General features: G+C 51.9%; 1 protein-coding gene across 1 annotated transcript in view; it reads left to right on the plus strand.

The window, feature by feature from the left end:
* DCTD (dCMP deaminase) overlaps nucleotides 1–12,889 on the plus strand; it is a 62,166-nt gene extending 49,277 nt beyond the window's left edge. The window contains exon 6 of the mRNA XM_020280272.2: nucleotides 11,745–12,889. Within this exon, the coding sequence (XP_020135861.1) occupies nucleotides 11,745–11,784 (40 nt within the window). The 3' untranslated portion in view covers nucleotides 11,785–12,889. The remainder of the gene's footprint in view (nucleotides 1–11,744) is intronic.
* Nucleotides 12,890–15,398: the final 2,509 nt, after the last annotated feature.

Consider the following 15,398-nt stretch of genomic DNA (forward strand, 5'->3'; position numbering starts at 1 on the left):
TATGTATGTATAAACCCGCCCCCTCCCCCCTCCCACCTGCCCAATACCCTATTACTATAGTACCTATGTGTCCACTTAGGTGCTACTCAGTTAATACCAGTTTGCTGGAGAATATATCTGGTGCTTGTTTTTCCATTCTTGGGATACTTCACTTAGTAGTATGGATTCCAGCTCTAACCAGAAAATATAAGATGTGCTATATCACCATTGTTTCTTAGAGCTGAATAGTACTCCACGGTATACATATACCACATTTTATTAATCCATTCTTGGATTGATGGGCACTTGGGCTGTTTCCACAGCCTTGCAATTATGAATTGTGCTGCTACAAACATTCGAGTGCAGGTGTCTTTTTTGTAGAGTGTCATTGGATCATTTGGGTAGATGCCCAGCAATGGGATTGCTGGATCAAATGGTAGATTCACTTGTATCGATTTAAGGTATCTCCATATTGCTTTCCACAGAGGTTGAACTAGTTTGCAGTCCCACCAGCAGTGTAGGAGTGTTCCTCTCTCTCTGCATCCACACCAGCATTTATTGTTTGGAGATTTTTTGATAAAGGCCATTCTCACTGGGGTTAAGTGATATCTCATTGTGGTTTTGATTTGCATTTCCCTGATGATTAGAGATGTTGAGCATTTTTTCATATGTTTGTTGGCCATTCTTCTGTCTTCTTTAGAAAAGTTTCTGTTCAAGTCCTTTGCCCACTTTTTAATGGGGTTATTTGATTTTTTCTTCCTGATTTTCGTGAGTTCTAAGTATATTCTAGTTATCAGTCCCTTATCGGATGCATAGGATGCAAAAATTTTCTCCCATTCTGTAGGTTGTCTGTTTACTTTCATGACTATTTCTTTGGCTGTGCAGAAGCTTTGTAGTTTGATCATGTCCCATTTATTTATTTTTGTTGCTGCTGTGATTGCCTTTGGTGACTTCTTCATAAACTCTTTGCCCAGGCCGATGTCTAGGAGAGTGTTTCCAACTTTTTCCTCTAGAGTTCTAATAGTTTCATATCTTAGGTTTAAGTCTGTTATCCAGCGTGAGTTGGTTTTTGTGAGAGGTGAAAGGTGTGGGTCCTGTTTTAGCCTTCTACAGGTGACTATCCAGTTTTCCCAGCACCATTTATTGAAAAGGGATTCTTTTCCCCAGCGTATGTTTTTGTCTGCTTTGTCAAAGATTAGATGGCTATATGAGGATGGTTTTGTATCAGGATTCTCACATCTGTTCCACTGGTCAATATTCCTATTTTTGTGCCAATACCATATTGATTTAATTACTACAGCTTTGTAGTATAGTTTGATATCTGGCATATTAATGCCTCCCATTTTGTTTTGGAGTTGTCTGTTTTTGGTGTCCTAGAGGTATTTGCATCCCAAGGCAATTCAGGGTGGATGATAGGAAAGTCTTTTGCTCAGGGACAAGACCGTTGTGCAAGAGAGTGGAGAAGCGGAGCAATCCTGCAGAATTTGAGCATGTCCTTGGGCCGGTTAGTTTTAGGAAGTTGAGAACCTAGAAATTGATTATTGGCTCTCTTAAAGCAGCCCATGCCCACTACAAAGCCTTGTGGGCTTTGGTTTCATTGAAGACCCAGGACATCAAGGAAGGAGCTTATTCCCTTGTGGATGGATCTCTTTATATCAATCCTGATCTAAGCATTTTTGTACTTCTTCCATCTCCAGGTATTTATCGAGAACTTACTCACTGTGCCGAACACTCTGCCGGCTGTCGAGGGAAATGCAACAACAGTGTCTGCCCTCTCTGCAGAGCCTGGGAGATAGGGCTGGCGGGGGCAGCAGGGGACAAACTCAGCTCAGGCTGGCGGCAGGGGTGGCCAGGGCACAGGGAGGACTTCTGGGGGAGAGATGTCCTCTCTGAGCCTGTAGGGGAGGCAGAGCAAGCCAGGAGGAGGGAAGTGGTAGTGGCGAGGGGAGGGAGGACTGGGGTACCAGGGCGGGAAGGGCTCTGCACATGCACGGAGGCCCCAGCACGGGCAGAGGCCTGAGCAAGAGACAGCAGAATGTGCCCAAACCCGTCGGTCCAGAGGCAAGAAGCCACAAGGCAGCTCAGTCAATTGCCTGCCTTGCAGAGAAACAGAAAAGTCAAGACCACACACTAAAATGAGTGACTAATCTCGAATTATGATCCTGGCATCTTAGCTGAAAGGCCAGGGCCGTTGATGCCTCTTCACGAGGGGTGCTATTTATTCTAGAATTTTCCATTTCAAGGCATTTAATCACCGTCCATTAATTAGGCTTCTGAAGACACATGAGTGCAAGGTGGAATTATCTCCAGTTCAGAGAGGGGGAAGTTAGGGCTCCGTGATACAGTCTGGCTCAGACCAGCTCCAGCCCCAAGGCGGGAGGCCGTGACTCGGTGGGTGACAGCGTCGTGGGGGTCCGCGGCCCTCTCGGTGCCGCCTGACAGAGCTGCCAGGTGCGAGTGCAGCCGCCTTCGCGGAGAAAGGCACGGGGCCTGGCCGAGGCGCTGCCATCGCTGAGCGGCCACCTGCCGTCAGCGGGACGGCCACGGCCTGGCGCCTTTGTTCTCCCACTTGCTTTTCTTTCCTGAAGTTGGCACAGCAAAGCCAGTCCCAGGAGGAGAACTCTTTCCCAAGAGGAGGTTAAGCTTTTTGGCTTTAGTTTCAAATACAACTTGCTTTACTTTTTTTTTTTTTTCCCCACTTCACAGAGGTAAGTGAAAATCCCACAGGTAGCATTAGATCTTGCCAAGAGGACCAGCCTGCTCAGGCCTTGCAGAGAAGGCGGGGGAGAGCTGGCCGAGGGGCCAGCCACAGCCAGGGAGGCCACCTGAGCCACTGGTTGAGGACACAGCACCCCCCGCCCCCAGAAGGTTGCGTGCTTGGATGGAGGGTCTCCAGCGCGCCAGCAGCGGTGGCTTCTGCCATTTTGTCTGATCAGGCTGTCAGCTGGGGCGCAGCGTGTGTCCGCTTTCATTTCTGGTTTGCTGCAGCAGCTGCCGTTTGGATGCAGGTGAGAACTAAGAGCTACCCAACTCCTGGTGGCTGTGCTAACCCGAGTGTGGCAGTCAGAGCCACGCTCTGCCAGCACTCGGTAGTCGGCATGGGGGCCTGGCGAGGAGGCCTCCTGTTAGCCAGAAAGATGCATTTCTCTCCATTAGGCTTTTGAGCTGCTGCAAAGCTGGCCAGCCTTTTCGAGACCAGCCTGGCGGAGGTGGGCCCTGCAGGCTCTCCTGCCTGTGCTTGCCCCTGGCTAATCGTCACACGGTGTGCTTGCAAACGGGTCTTCACCATTTACCCAGGACACAGGCAGGTCCTGAAATAAAACATGATGCCGAGCTCCCTTCTTCGCCATCCTCCTTGCTACTTTTCTAAGCTTTGACAACATCCCACAGCACCTAATGCAGAGTAGGTGCTCAATAAGCATTCGCTGAACCAGCTAGCAAATTAAAGTAAATAGCATTGGCATGCTGGCCTTGGACTCCACATCCCAGAGAATAAGGGCTGTGTCTTTTGAATTTGCCTTGGGGGTCCCGGCACACTGCTGCGGCGGGAACTTTCTAATATTTTTGATGATGATGATGACGATAGACGCTGGGCCTGTGCTCTCCGATCTACAGAATAATGGAATAGTGACGCTTGAGAAGTAGGAGTTGTGTATATTCATTGGGAAAGTTGAAACAGAAGATTTGAAATCAGAGCCATCCTTGGGGGGAGGCTCGGATGCTCTCCCAGAAACCTGCAGATACCGCAGCCCCTCCGCCCGGGAGGCCCCTAGAGAACACACAGGCTTCCTCCTCGCTGCCAGTTTATCCGTTTGCATCAGAAAAGTGAGAGGAAGCGCGTGTCTCAGCACAGGCATTGTGAGGGGACACGGCTCACCCTGGGACGGAGCATCTCCCGGCTCTGCGGAGGGGAGCGTGAGAGAAGCCTGCACTGCGCGGGGCCGTGGGGGCGGCCGTGGCAGGCAGGAAGGGCACAGAGGCCACAGCCCCAGACAGCGGGGTCTGCTCCAGGGCTGCCTGCCTCCATGTATGCATTCACTCATTCATTCATTCATTCACTCATCACTGAGCCTCTGCTGTTTGCTGGGCACTGTATGGAATGTATCATGCATAACACAACATACAATACATACAAGATACATGATACGGGGCACAGGGGACCCAGGCTCTCAATGAGCTTCTAATTAAGCTGAACAACAAAGAGTATAAAGCACTGGAGTAACACATTCATTCATTCTGCAGAGAGTGCTGAGCGTGTCCTACGGGCCAGATATTGACCCGAGTGGGAGCCCCTAGAGGTCAAGGCCACGTCTCACTCATCTTTGTGTCCTCAGTGAAGCCTGTGGACTGATCGTTAAGGTGGTGGTAGCTGCTTCTAACAGATAGACTGCAAGATCTCAGCGGGTTAACACCGCAGATGCTCATTTCTCTCTCACATGAAGTCCTGGCCACCCACAGGGTGTGGCAGAGGGCGTGTGCTCTGCTCCACGCAGCCGCTCAGGGCCCCAGCCGAGCACAGCCTCTGCCGTCTGCCGTGCGTGGCTTCCCGGTTGCCCTCAGTGTCAGCACGCGGCCGGCAGACGAGGGAAGCATCTAGAGCTACGTTGTTGTCCAAGGCGGTAGCCACCACTCACAGGAGGCTATTCCAATGAACCTGGAAATTAAATAAAATTAAATACTCGGTTCTTCAGTCTCATTAGCCACATCGCAAGCGTGGCCGTGGTCACCACACTGGACGGCGCAGGTGCAGAACACCACCAGATCGCAGGGGGTTCCACCGGGCAGCACCGATCCGGAGGTTTGAACGCAGGAAACTGGGGGGCGGCGGGCACAGGCCTGGAGGAGCGCACAGGGCGCGGGCCCGGGCTAATGTTCGGGGTGTGTAGGTGGAATGTGAGGGAAGGAAGAACGTGCCCAGGAAAAAGGCTTCAGTAGGGTTGAAAGGAAGAGGGAGGGCATGCCAGGCAGGGCCACAGCGCACCGGGGCCAGAGGCGGGAGGGGGCCCGCAGGGGTTAGGGTTCAGGGAGGAAACCGTGCAGCCCGAGGACACTCTGTGATGGGGACAACGGGCTGACGGGGTGGTGATGGGCCAGGTGACCTTGGAGTTTATTGGCCTTCATCGTACGGCGCACTTCCGAGACGCTTGTGTTCTGTCTCCATTATTGCTGGTGCTCTCAAAATGTCCCCAGGACCTCTGGGTTTGGGCACTGAAGATAGGACTAGGAGTCAGCGCAAACCGGTTAAGTTAGACAAATGCTTCGTGCACAACAAGGCGTCTTTCAGCAATAACGTGGACAACAGGCTACATTTTAAGGAGTGAATACGAGCTATTTTATGCAGATCCAGCTGGGAGACAGCCCAGCAGACAAAACCTGGGGGATTATTTGGTCCCTGGGGTTGGATGTGGCAGCCAGTGTTGTCGGGGGGAGCGAGGGGACCGGGGTGCACCGGGAGGATGCGGTATCGCCGGGGAGCATCCCTGGCTGTAACACAACCGCGGAGGTCGGGCTCGGTGACCGGGCGTCGTGCCATGCTTTGTTGCCTGAATTTTAAGAGCAATAAAGTAAAACTGCAGCGAATCACGAGCAGAAATGAGCAAAGGTTACAAAGGAGTTGGGAGCTGTTTCACTTGTACAGGGCGGATGTGAGAACCGTATAAAACCGGCCTATTCTCAGGTGCACGAGAACCTGCGACAAGGAGAGTGGGGCCGCGGCCACTCCACGGCGGACGCAGAGGGGAAGCCAGCCTGAATTCCTGATTGGGAGGATGATTGAACGCCGTGTCCCTGCAGATCGTCGGCATTTTAATTAATAGCCGTCTCCAGTGGAGAGGTTAGGCTGTAGGCTACCCACAGGCAGGAGCCTGCCCTGGCCGGCACGGTGCCTGGCGATAAACACGTGTGAGTCCGAGAATCACCAGACCTTCTCGTGAGATGCTCCCTATTTTCATGACCAGCCTCTCCCGCTGACCCACTGTCACCTGTCACCTGTCACCTGCCTCGGGCAGAATACCTCTCCTCCACTCCTCTGCACCTCCCACAGGGCAGCTCTGTTAGCATAACTCCGCCCCTTCCGCCTTAGGGCTGGAATTGGGAAATTTGGGGATTGTGAACAGGACACATGCAGCTCCACTCTGCGCTTCTGCGTTTTGGGAGCACCGACGCTCCCTGGTGCTCCCTGTGCTCCTCCAAGGCCGCTTCTTCCCCACCACGGGGTTGGGGGACTGCCCAGTCCTGGAGGTCAATATGAGGAAGCTCTGGTTCTTATCCCTGGGTCTTATCCAGCCTTTTCAACACAGAGGATGATATTTCAGCTCCACCGCCACCCCATTGTTTAATTGTTTATTCTCAGAAGATTCCAAACTCAGGCAAGAAAGAGGAGTGCTGTTTGGGGGGGCCTCCAAGAGCCCCCAGGCTGGTTGCAACAATAGCACAAGGAGCTCTCCACTCCTGCACGCCTAGAGTCCATTCTCAGCACCTATGGGAGCTTTATACAAAACGGAAATCAGATCGTGCTGCTTCTTGCTGAGAATCTTCCACCGGTTTCCCATCGCAAGCAACTGGAATCAGACTCAGCTCCTCTGCAGGACCCGGGACCTGGCCTCCTGCTGTCCAGCTGTGCTTGGGTCACCCTTCCCCTTGCACGTGGGGCTCCTGCTTCATGGACACCGAGCTGGGCAGGGCCTTCGGGACCCTGCCTGGAGTGTTCTTAGTTGTCATGCGTGCCTCTGCCTTCTCATCCCCTGCCCCCAGCTGGTCCCTGCCCCACGCCTCCCCACCACCCTTTGTCCTCCAGATAGTGCACATCACCGCCTGACGCTATCTGACACTGTTGTGTGCATTTGCCGGCTTCCTCATTTATCACCTGTCTCCCCTGCTAAAAAGGGAGCCTTCCATGAGCACCAGGGTCCGGCCCGTCCCCATCCCCGTTGCATCTTCTGTGCCGGCACAGAGTCGTCCCTCGATAAAAGCCTCTGCAGTGAAGGAAGGAGGGAAGTGGCCCAGAGAAGCAGCCTGAACTCTGAGCCAAGGGATACAGGACTTCGGACCTTGCTCACCACTAATGAATTGTGTGTCCTGCACTTGTCACTAACCTCTGTTTATTCATTTCCTTCGTCCCTGAGACCAGAGGTCCAGCTGGCTCCTGGCTCCTGGCCTCTGCACTGGGGGAGCCTTGGGAAGACCAGACAGAAGCCACCGGAGGGGTCTTTTGCTACTCCTCCTCTCCGCTGGTTTGCAGCTTCCCAGGAACGCACGCCGTCCTGGCCCCGGGCTCCCGACATCTTTCCTTCTGCCTGCCCCGCTCCAGCATTTAGTGTGGCAGCTGAATTATTTAACTGTGTAAGTGTTTGGGGACTGAATTTGAAGGGCAAATAAGATAACAAATGAAGCAGCACTGTTTGCATCATTTTTTTCCGCTGCCGGGGATTCTTGAGCTTTTATTTTTCTCGGGCATTTTGACTCCACCAGCATAAAGAGTAAAACAAATCGCACACACAAAGCAAACCCCCAGCCCCGCCAGCACGGCTGCGGCCGAACGGGAGCGATTTACAATGAGAAGATTGTATCCGCAGCTAATGGAGCAGGAGCAAGAAGCACTTGTCCTGGGCTGGCAGCGCCAAATGCCCCTTATCACCCTCGAAGAGCGGATTATTTTAATGTTAAACACAGTAAATTGCAAACTAGTAAAGTCACATTCAGACTCGCCTCCCCTCTGGTTGTCTGGTGACAGGCGCGTGCATTAATAAATTCCTTCTCATTGTGAGGTTTCTGTGCAGCCCGTTCTGGAGCCTTTATCTGCTTTGGTACCTTGCGTTGAACCATGCAATAAAGTCTCCTTTTTACAGTACAATACGTTTCCCCAACCCTATTCTTCTGGGGCTTTTATGACTCGAAATTGACAAAGGCCTCACTAATGGAAATGCAAATTTCCTACCTGTCAAAGGCTGAAAATGCTTTCTGAAAACACTGGTGGGGCAGAAAGTACATTAGCATCTGCGTATTAGGGAGAGAAGCTGCTTCCAATAAATATTCAAGACAAAAATGTTTATTGGATGCTAAGATATAAATAAAATGGTACTGATAAGATCTCCCGTGTAGACGGGACAGCGTCTTGGGCATTTTAAACTTTTTTAATCCCTTTGGTTTCAGCACAGGGATTATTCTGATTCTAATAACCGGACACTGCTTTGATAAAGGCTCTGATTTGGGGACCATGGGGCAGGCGGGTTGAGGGCCTCAGATCTCACTGCTTGCTCTGCTGCCCATCTTGCTGAGTAAAACCGATGAAGGTTCAACCCATGTATCGCTACCAGGGGATTTGTCATTTCTGAGCAGACAAATATCTTTCTGTCTCTGGCTCATCCCTGCCTGGTTCTTCACCTTCTGTTATGATCATTATTTAAATGTGTGTGTATGTGTGAAGGACAGGGAGTGACATAGGGTATTTGCGTGGGATTTTGGTGGAGAGCAGGCCCCGGGGACGGGTCTTGGAAAGCCAGGGTGACCTCCTGTGTTGGTTTGCTCGGGCTGCCCTGACAAAATGCCACAGGCTGGGGGGCTCAGACAACAAGAGTTATTGTCAGCTCGGGAGGCTGGAAGTCAGAAGAATCACAGTGTCAACTGCGCTGGTCCCTTCTGAGGGCTGCGAGGCAGGGTCTGCTCCAGGCCTCTCCTCGGCTTGCGATGGCATCTTCCCCCGACAACCCAAACAAGCGACCGAGGCAAAAATCTCCGTCGATGGAGGTTGGTTAAGCCAAAGTTTGAGGATGCACCCAGGAAAAACACAGGCCACAGACACACCTGTGACTGGTTTTTCCAAAGGGGGGTTTGGGAACTTGGTATTTAATGGGAGGGAGTCCACAGAAAGAAGAAAGAAAGGGGGGGGTGGGCAGTGAGGCAAACGGTTACAATCCTGAGAGACTTCAGTTAGTGCCCAGGAAATGTACGTTTTACAGAAGACAAGGCCAATGTTTGAGGAGAAAAGGGGAGAGAGGGAAGAATCCATTCTGTAGGTGTCTCTGGGTGGAGGAATGAGTGATCTCTTCTTGTGTCTGTCCTGCGCCTAGAGCTGCAATGGGCACATCTTTGTTTGTGGGAGGCCAGCCAAGAGAGTCCACGTGAGTGACCTGTGGGGCCGCCCTTGTAGATGCCCGAGGCCTTTTGTCTTTGGCGGGGACCGGGCTGAGGCGTAATGTCAGTAACAGCTGTTCGTTTGGAAGGGGGTGTAGCATGACTCAGCCTCTAGACTTGACCTCCCCTTTTGCACAAGGAGTGTGTTGGGGGGTGCTGAGATTTTTATTTTCCTTTATACTATTCCTGTCTCTGTGTCCAAATTTCCCTCTTTTGAAAGGACACCCATCTTATTGGATTAGGGCCCACCCTAGTGACCTCATTTTCACTTGGTTGCCTCTGCAACCAAGACCTTATTTGGAGACCTTGTCTCCAAATAAGATCACGTTCCGAGGTGCTGGGGGTTGGGACTCCAACATATGAATTTGGGGGCCGGGGAAGGCACAGTTCCACCTGGTGACACTACGGGTCTGGAAATGTGCAGGGCTCAGACCCACGGAGCTCTCCTTCCAGGAGAGGGGGCAGAGGTGAGAGACTGGCAGGCTGTTCCTGCCCTTGGCCCCTGTTTCTTGTCACCGCAGCCTGCCATCAAAGCGACGGACGCTTTCCAAGGACCCAATTACGGGCTTCTCCTCAGTGGCCCAGCACAAGTCCTGATGTTCAACACAACATTTTAATTACTTTTTAAATGCACCCTAATCGCAGTGACACTGCAGCAGGGAGCCGGCGAGAGTGCCTTTCCCCACAGAGGGCCACTCTCTGTGACAGAGGGCCGCTCTCGGGGAAGGCAGAGGGGCCAGGGCACAGGCGTGTTGCGGGACATGAGGGCAGGAGACCCTCCCATCCTCAGCGGGCAGCAGCAGCGTTTCCGTCTCTTCTCCCCGGTCCAGAGGTGGCAGGGGTGCGGGCCATGGCGCCATGGGTGCCACAAACAGATGGGGTAGACACGACGTGTTCTCAGGCAGTGCACGGCGCGGGCCAGGGTGACCGGCTCAAGCCCCTGTGGGTGTCCTCTGAGGCAGAGTGATTTGTCAAAAATGTAGAGCTGACAGAAAAATTAATTGTATCTCATTTACTTGGCCATGGCCTCACAAATGGGAAAGAGAGAGCAAGCCCTCCTTCAGTTCCGGAATATCCCCAGGAAGAGGTATAGGACATTAGTATTAGGATCACTCTGGCTTTGAAACAACAGAAACGTGTTGTCCATAGTTCTGCAGCCTAGAGGTACGAAGTGCAGGTGTCAACAGGGCCCCGCTTGCTCCTGGAATCTCCCAGGGAATCAATCCCTGCTCCTTCCCTGCCTCCTTTGGTTTGTGGCAATCTCCGATGTTCCTTGGCTTGTAGCTGCGTCCCCTGATCTTCTTGCTCCACGTGGTGCTCTCCTCTGTGTCTCTGGCCTCATGTGGCTATCTTTTTTTATAAGGACCCAGGACATTATTTTTAAAGTCTGAGGTCAGAGGCTAGACACTTGTGACCTGCAGGCCAACCTGAGATGTTGCTTTCATTTTGATGAAGTAAAGTCAAATGCTTTTAGGGGATGGATCTGCTCTGGTTTGCCACAGTCACCACCACTCCCTATCGTCACACTTTTGGGATTCGAACCTGTCAAGTTTTGGAGGTGGGCACTGCTGCTTGGGGCTGGAGAGGGGGGTGAAGGAGAGAGTGCAACTTACACCGGGACGTGCACAGGGGTGGGCTATGAGCATGGCAAGGCTCTGTGTCGGCTCCTCCCGGAGCCCAAGGGCAGCAGCATCATTCTGGGGGAAGGAACAGGGGGCCTGAGTGCTGAGTGGCCTCTGGGAAGTCCTGCTGGGTGACTCAGGTGTGGGGAGAGGGTGCAGGAGCCGAGGAACCACATGCCTGGGGCTTGTCAATGAATGAATCGCTGTGGGCTTCAGAACAGAAGTCTTCTCCAAGTTTCCTCCTTCGCATGAACTGGGAGGTGCTTATACCATCCCCAAGAAGGGCCTGGCCAATTCACAATTGCAAAGCTGTGGGAACAACCCAAATGCCCATCAATTCATGAGTGGATTAATAAAATGTGGTGTATGTATACCATGGAGTACTATTCAGCTTTAAGAAACAATGGTGACATAGCACCTCTTGTATTTTCCTGGATAGAGCTGGAGCCCATTCTACTAAGTGAAGTATCCCAAGAATGGAAAAACAAGCACCACATGTACTCACCAGCAAATTGGTATTAATGGATCAACACCTAAGTGGACATATAGGAGTAACATTTATCAGGTGTCAGGCGGGTGGGAGGGGGGAGGAGGGGATGGGTGTATACAAACACAATGAGTGAGGTGTGCAACGTCTGGGGGATGGTCACGCTTGAAGCTCTGACTCGAGGGCGGAGGGGGGCATGGGCAATATACGTAACCTTAACATTTGTACCACCATAATATGCTGAAATAAAAAAAAAAAGAACAAATAAAGAAGGGCCTGGCCCCAGAGACTGAGCTAGGAGGGATGGGCGGGGCCCAGCCATGTCTATTTATATGCATTTTATTGATTTTTACCTTATGCTATTTATCTTATACAGTTTATTATATACAATGTATTTATTATATAATAAAGGATATGTCTATTATAACATTGAATTTCCATATTTAGACTATAATAATGCATTATACAATTAAATATATGAATATAACTAAATGATATATTTATTTTTATGTTATTTCCCACAGGACTTTTGCTTGGGGGAATTTTGAACGGACACACAAGTAGACAAATCGTGTGTTGACGGGTTCTGGGCGCATGGCGGTGACAGCAGTTCCCTTCCGCCGGCTGTCCGCTCTCTGCCGCACTGGACTCTCTAAGCCAGGCGCGGCCAGGCCTCCTGGGCTCCCCACGACCCGCCATTCTATCTGGTGTGCGATGGCTGGAAGAGCCAGAGGGGGCCCTCCTGGGCCCTAGGGGAGGACGACGCCTTCTGCCGCTGCCACCGCCCACACCGCTGAGGGGCAGGAATGACGAATGGCCACACGGTGCCAGGCTTTGCCAGCCTTTGGACCAGTGAGGTCTCCAACAAAGATGAGAGCTTTGGCCAAAAGTAAATGTGTTTTTTTAACATAAATACCTCCAGCTCCCCTTAGACTGAAGGCGTGAGATCAGGCGTGTTCTTCCTTGCGCACCTCTTCAGGGTTGAGCTGTTAGGGACAGACCTGAGCCAGCTCGTCCATGCTCTTTGGAAATCATTGCTAGCCTCCAGCAATGGCAGGGAACTGCGTTTTCCCTCCTGAGCCTCCCTGCCAGGTGGTGTGGATAAGGAAAGCAAGGCTCCAGCTGATGGCCGACCAATGCAGTTATTAGTGGGCCAAATACGAGCACGCCCCTTGCACCTGTGGGCTCGGAAAAGTCCCTGCTCGCTGCCCTTCCGGACAGATTCACTCTGAGACGCAAGTAAGAGCATTCTGAAGGCAGGCTCAAGTGCCCTTCTGGATGAATCGAGCAGCAGACCCTGTTGAAGGTTTTGGGTGGGAGGAGCAGGCGCACCCGGAACCAGTCCAAAGCCCAGCCTAGCTTGTCCCCCACAGGTGGCAATATGGGGGCTCACAGCTTCGTGCCCCATTCATGCGAGTACAGGGGACCTGTCTCCAGGCAACCACAGAGCTCCAGCACCACCAGTGTCACAAGGGGAAAATAACTTCTAACCCCCCCGATGGCAGTAAACGCAGTCTGTGGTCCAGCTCTCACTGGAACAGGGAGCCCCTGCCCTGAGCTGGAGCTCTGGTCCTGGTCTTGCAAATGCTCACCAGCCCCTCCTAGAGAGTGGATTAGAGATAGTTCTGTCTCTCTCTCTCTCTCTCTCTCTCACACACAAGTCTGCACTGTCTTTACTGAACTTTTTGACATGTATGATGTGCACTCTAACAGCAGAACTGTATCTAATAAATATTTGTTGAATGAACCAACGAGTCTTTCATTTATTGGAATCAGGAAACTCTGCCAGAAGGTCACCAAACCTGCGGAGAAGAAACAATGGGCGTCTGCGGAGAGGTGAGGAGGGGGTCTGTGCGGCAGGACAGACGGGCATGCCCATCGTCATGCTCACTGGTGGGAAGGAAGCTAACTGAAGACCCAGAGGACAGATTTGGCCTCTTCTGGAGAATACTTCAGGGAAACCTCTTGAAGTCCCTCCTCACTTCTCACATCTTTCCCTTGGGAGGGCTTTCTTCAGCTCCTGGACAAGGTCTTGTCACCCTGCTGTTTATATAGGTTGAGTGTCCCCTCTCTGAAATGCTTGGGACCAAAACTGTTTAGGATTTTGGAATTTTTCAGATTTTGGAATATTTGCAGTATACTTACTGGTGGAGCGTCTCTAACCTGAAAATCCGAACTCCAAATGGCTCCAATGACCATTTCCCTTGAGCGTCATGTCAAAAACTTTTGAATTTTGGAGCATTTTGGATTTGGGATTCTTGGATTAGGGATACTCGACCTGTATTTGCGAAGGCTGGGTGCTGATAAAATAAGAAGCTGAGGACTACAAAGAGTCCAGGTGTCCAGAGTTTGCAGAGTGGGCGGGTGGAGAAGTGGCAGGCCAGGCTGGGCAGGGGCTAGCAGGCCCAGGGGAAGGATCTGGAAGCTCCCTCTTATGAGCTGAACTGTGTCCCCTCAAAAAGATATGTTGAGGCCTGATTCCTGTTACCTCAGAATGTGACTTTATTAGGAAATAGGGTCTTTGCAGATGTAATCAAGTCAAGATTCGATCAATAGTGTGGACCTTAATCCAATATGATTGGCATCCTTATAAAAGAGGAAATGTGGACTCAGACCCAGAGATCAGAGGGAAGACTAGGCAAAGAGACACAGAGAAGATTGGAGTGATGCTGCCACCAGCAGCGAGAGGTCTGGGGCTACCAGAGGCTGGAAGAGGCAAAGAAGGGTCCTCCTCCTCCTGGTTTCTGAGGGAACGTGGCCCCACCAACTCCTTGACTCAGATTCCTGGCCTCCACGCTGGGGGAGGACAAATTTCTATTGTTTTGAGCCACTCAGTCTGTGGTTCTTTGTTCCAGTGGCCCTAGGAAGTGAATACAGCCCCAGAGGACAGTGGAAAAGCAGGAAAGAATTTTAAGAAGGGCTTTTAAGACTGGCCATCCAGGCTCATGCCTGTAATCCTAGCACTCTGGGAGGCTGAGGCAGGAGGATCGCTTGAGGCCAGGAGTTTGAGACCAGCCTGAGCAAGAGCGAGATCTCATCTCTACAAAATATTGGTGCACACCTGTAGTCCCAGCTGCTTGGGAGGCTGAAGCAGGAGGATCCTTGAGTCCAGGGGTTGGAGTTTGCAGTGAGCTATGACGATGCCACTGCACTCCAGCCTGGGAGACGGAGCAAGACCCTGTCTCAAAACAAACAAACAAAAGACTGGCTGGCTGATCTTGAAATTGTTAGAGAGCTGCTGGGTGTCAAGGTGGTCAATTAATACCACCCGAACTGCAAGTAACTAACATTTTTTTTTATTAATTCACATACTTCGAGAGTGTATGCAAGAGACCGAAAAGAGAAAAGCCCTGCCAGCTTGCCCAGCACTCCATGTCCTTCCCAGATGGTGCCAGGTAGGGGCCGCAGGGAACAGGAGGTTGGATGGGGTGACCCCCTCTCTGCCTAGGGAGCCCCAGCAAAAGGTTCCTGCCATTTTATGGACCTGGGGGCTGAGGCCGGGAAAGAGGGGTGGGGCTAGTGGGGAGTACTGAGTCAGAGTGGGGGAAGTCTCTTGGAGGGCCCTGATGAGGAGGTCTTGGCAGAGATGCCTGAACAGTGTCCCAGCCCGCAACCCACATCTGCAGGTGCCTAGCTGGGACTCACGTGGGGCCTGCTCGAGTTTAGCAGGGGGCACTGAGTCCTTGGCTGCAGTCGCCGCCAGGTACCGCAGCGCTGCTGTGCACCGAATGTGAGGTCGGAGGGTGGCCTGCCAGGTAAAGCCATTGCAGATGCCTCTGGCTGAGCCTGGAAGATCGCACGTGGGATCTTGTCCTGGGGCCAGACTCCTCAAAAACAGAGAAGAGGTTGAGGTGGACATCAAGTAGGTAGTTAGGAGACGTGCCTGTGGTCCAGCCAGGAGGTAAAGATGACTTGGACTCGCTGGTGGCTGTGGGATTCAGAGAGAATGTGAGAGGTAAAACCAGCAGGGCATTGAGACTATCTGAATCCTGGGGTCTGTAATTCAGGGGAGAGATGCTGGGGAGAATTAGAGAAGTCATGAGCATAAAAATGGCGATCAGTACCTCTTCAGAGGCTGAATGTGGACATGGACAGTGGCCAGACCATATATGTGAAAACAGAACTTGGACCCAGCACCTGCGGCAACCCGCCCGGGAACAAACCCGGTACCTGCAATC

The sequence above is a fragment of the Microcebus murinus genome, chromosome 15, assembly GCF_040939455.1.
Source record: "Microcebus murinus isolate Inina chromosome 15, M.murinus_Inina_mat1.0, whole genome shotgun sequence".
In the NCBI taxonomy this organism is placed as follows: domain Eukaryota; kingdom Metazoa; phylum Chordata; class Mammalia; order Primates; family Cheirogaleidae; genus Microcebus; species Microcebus murinus.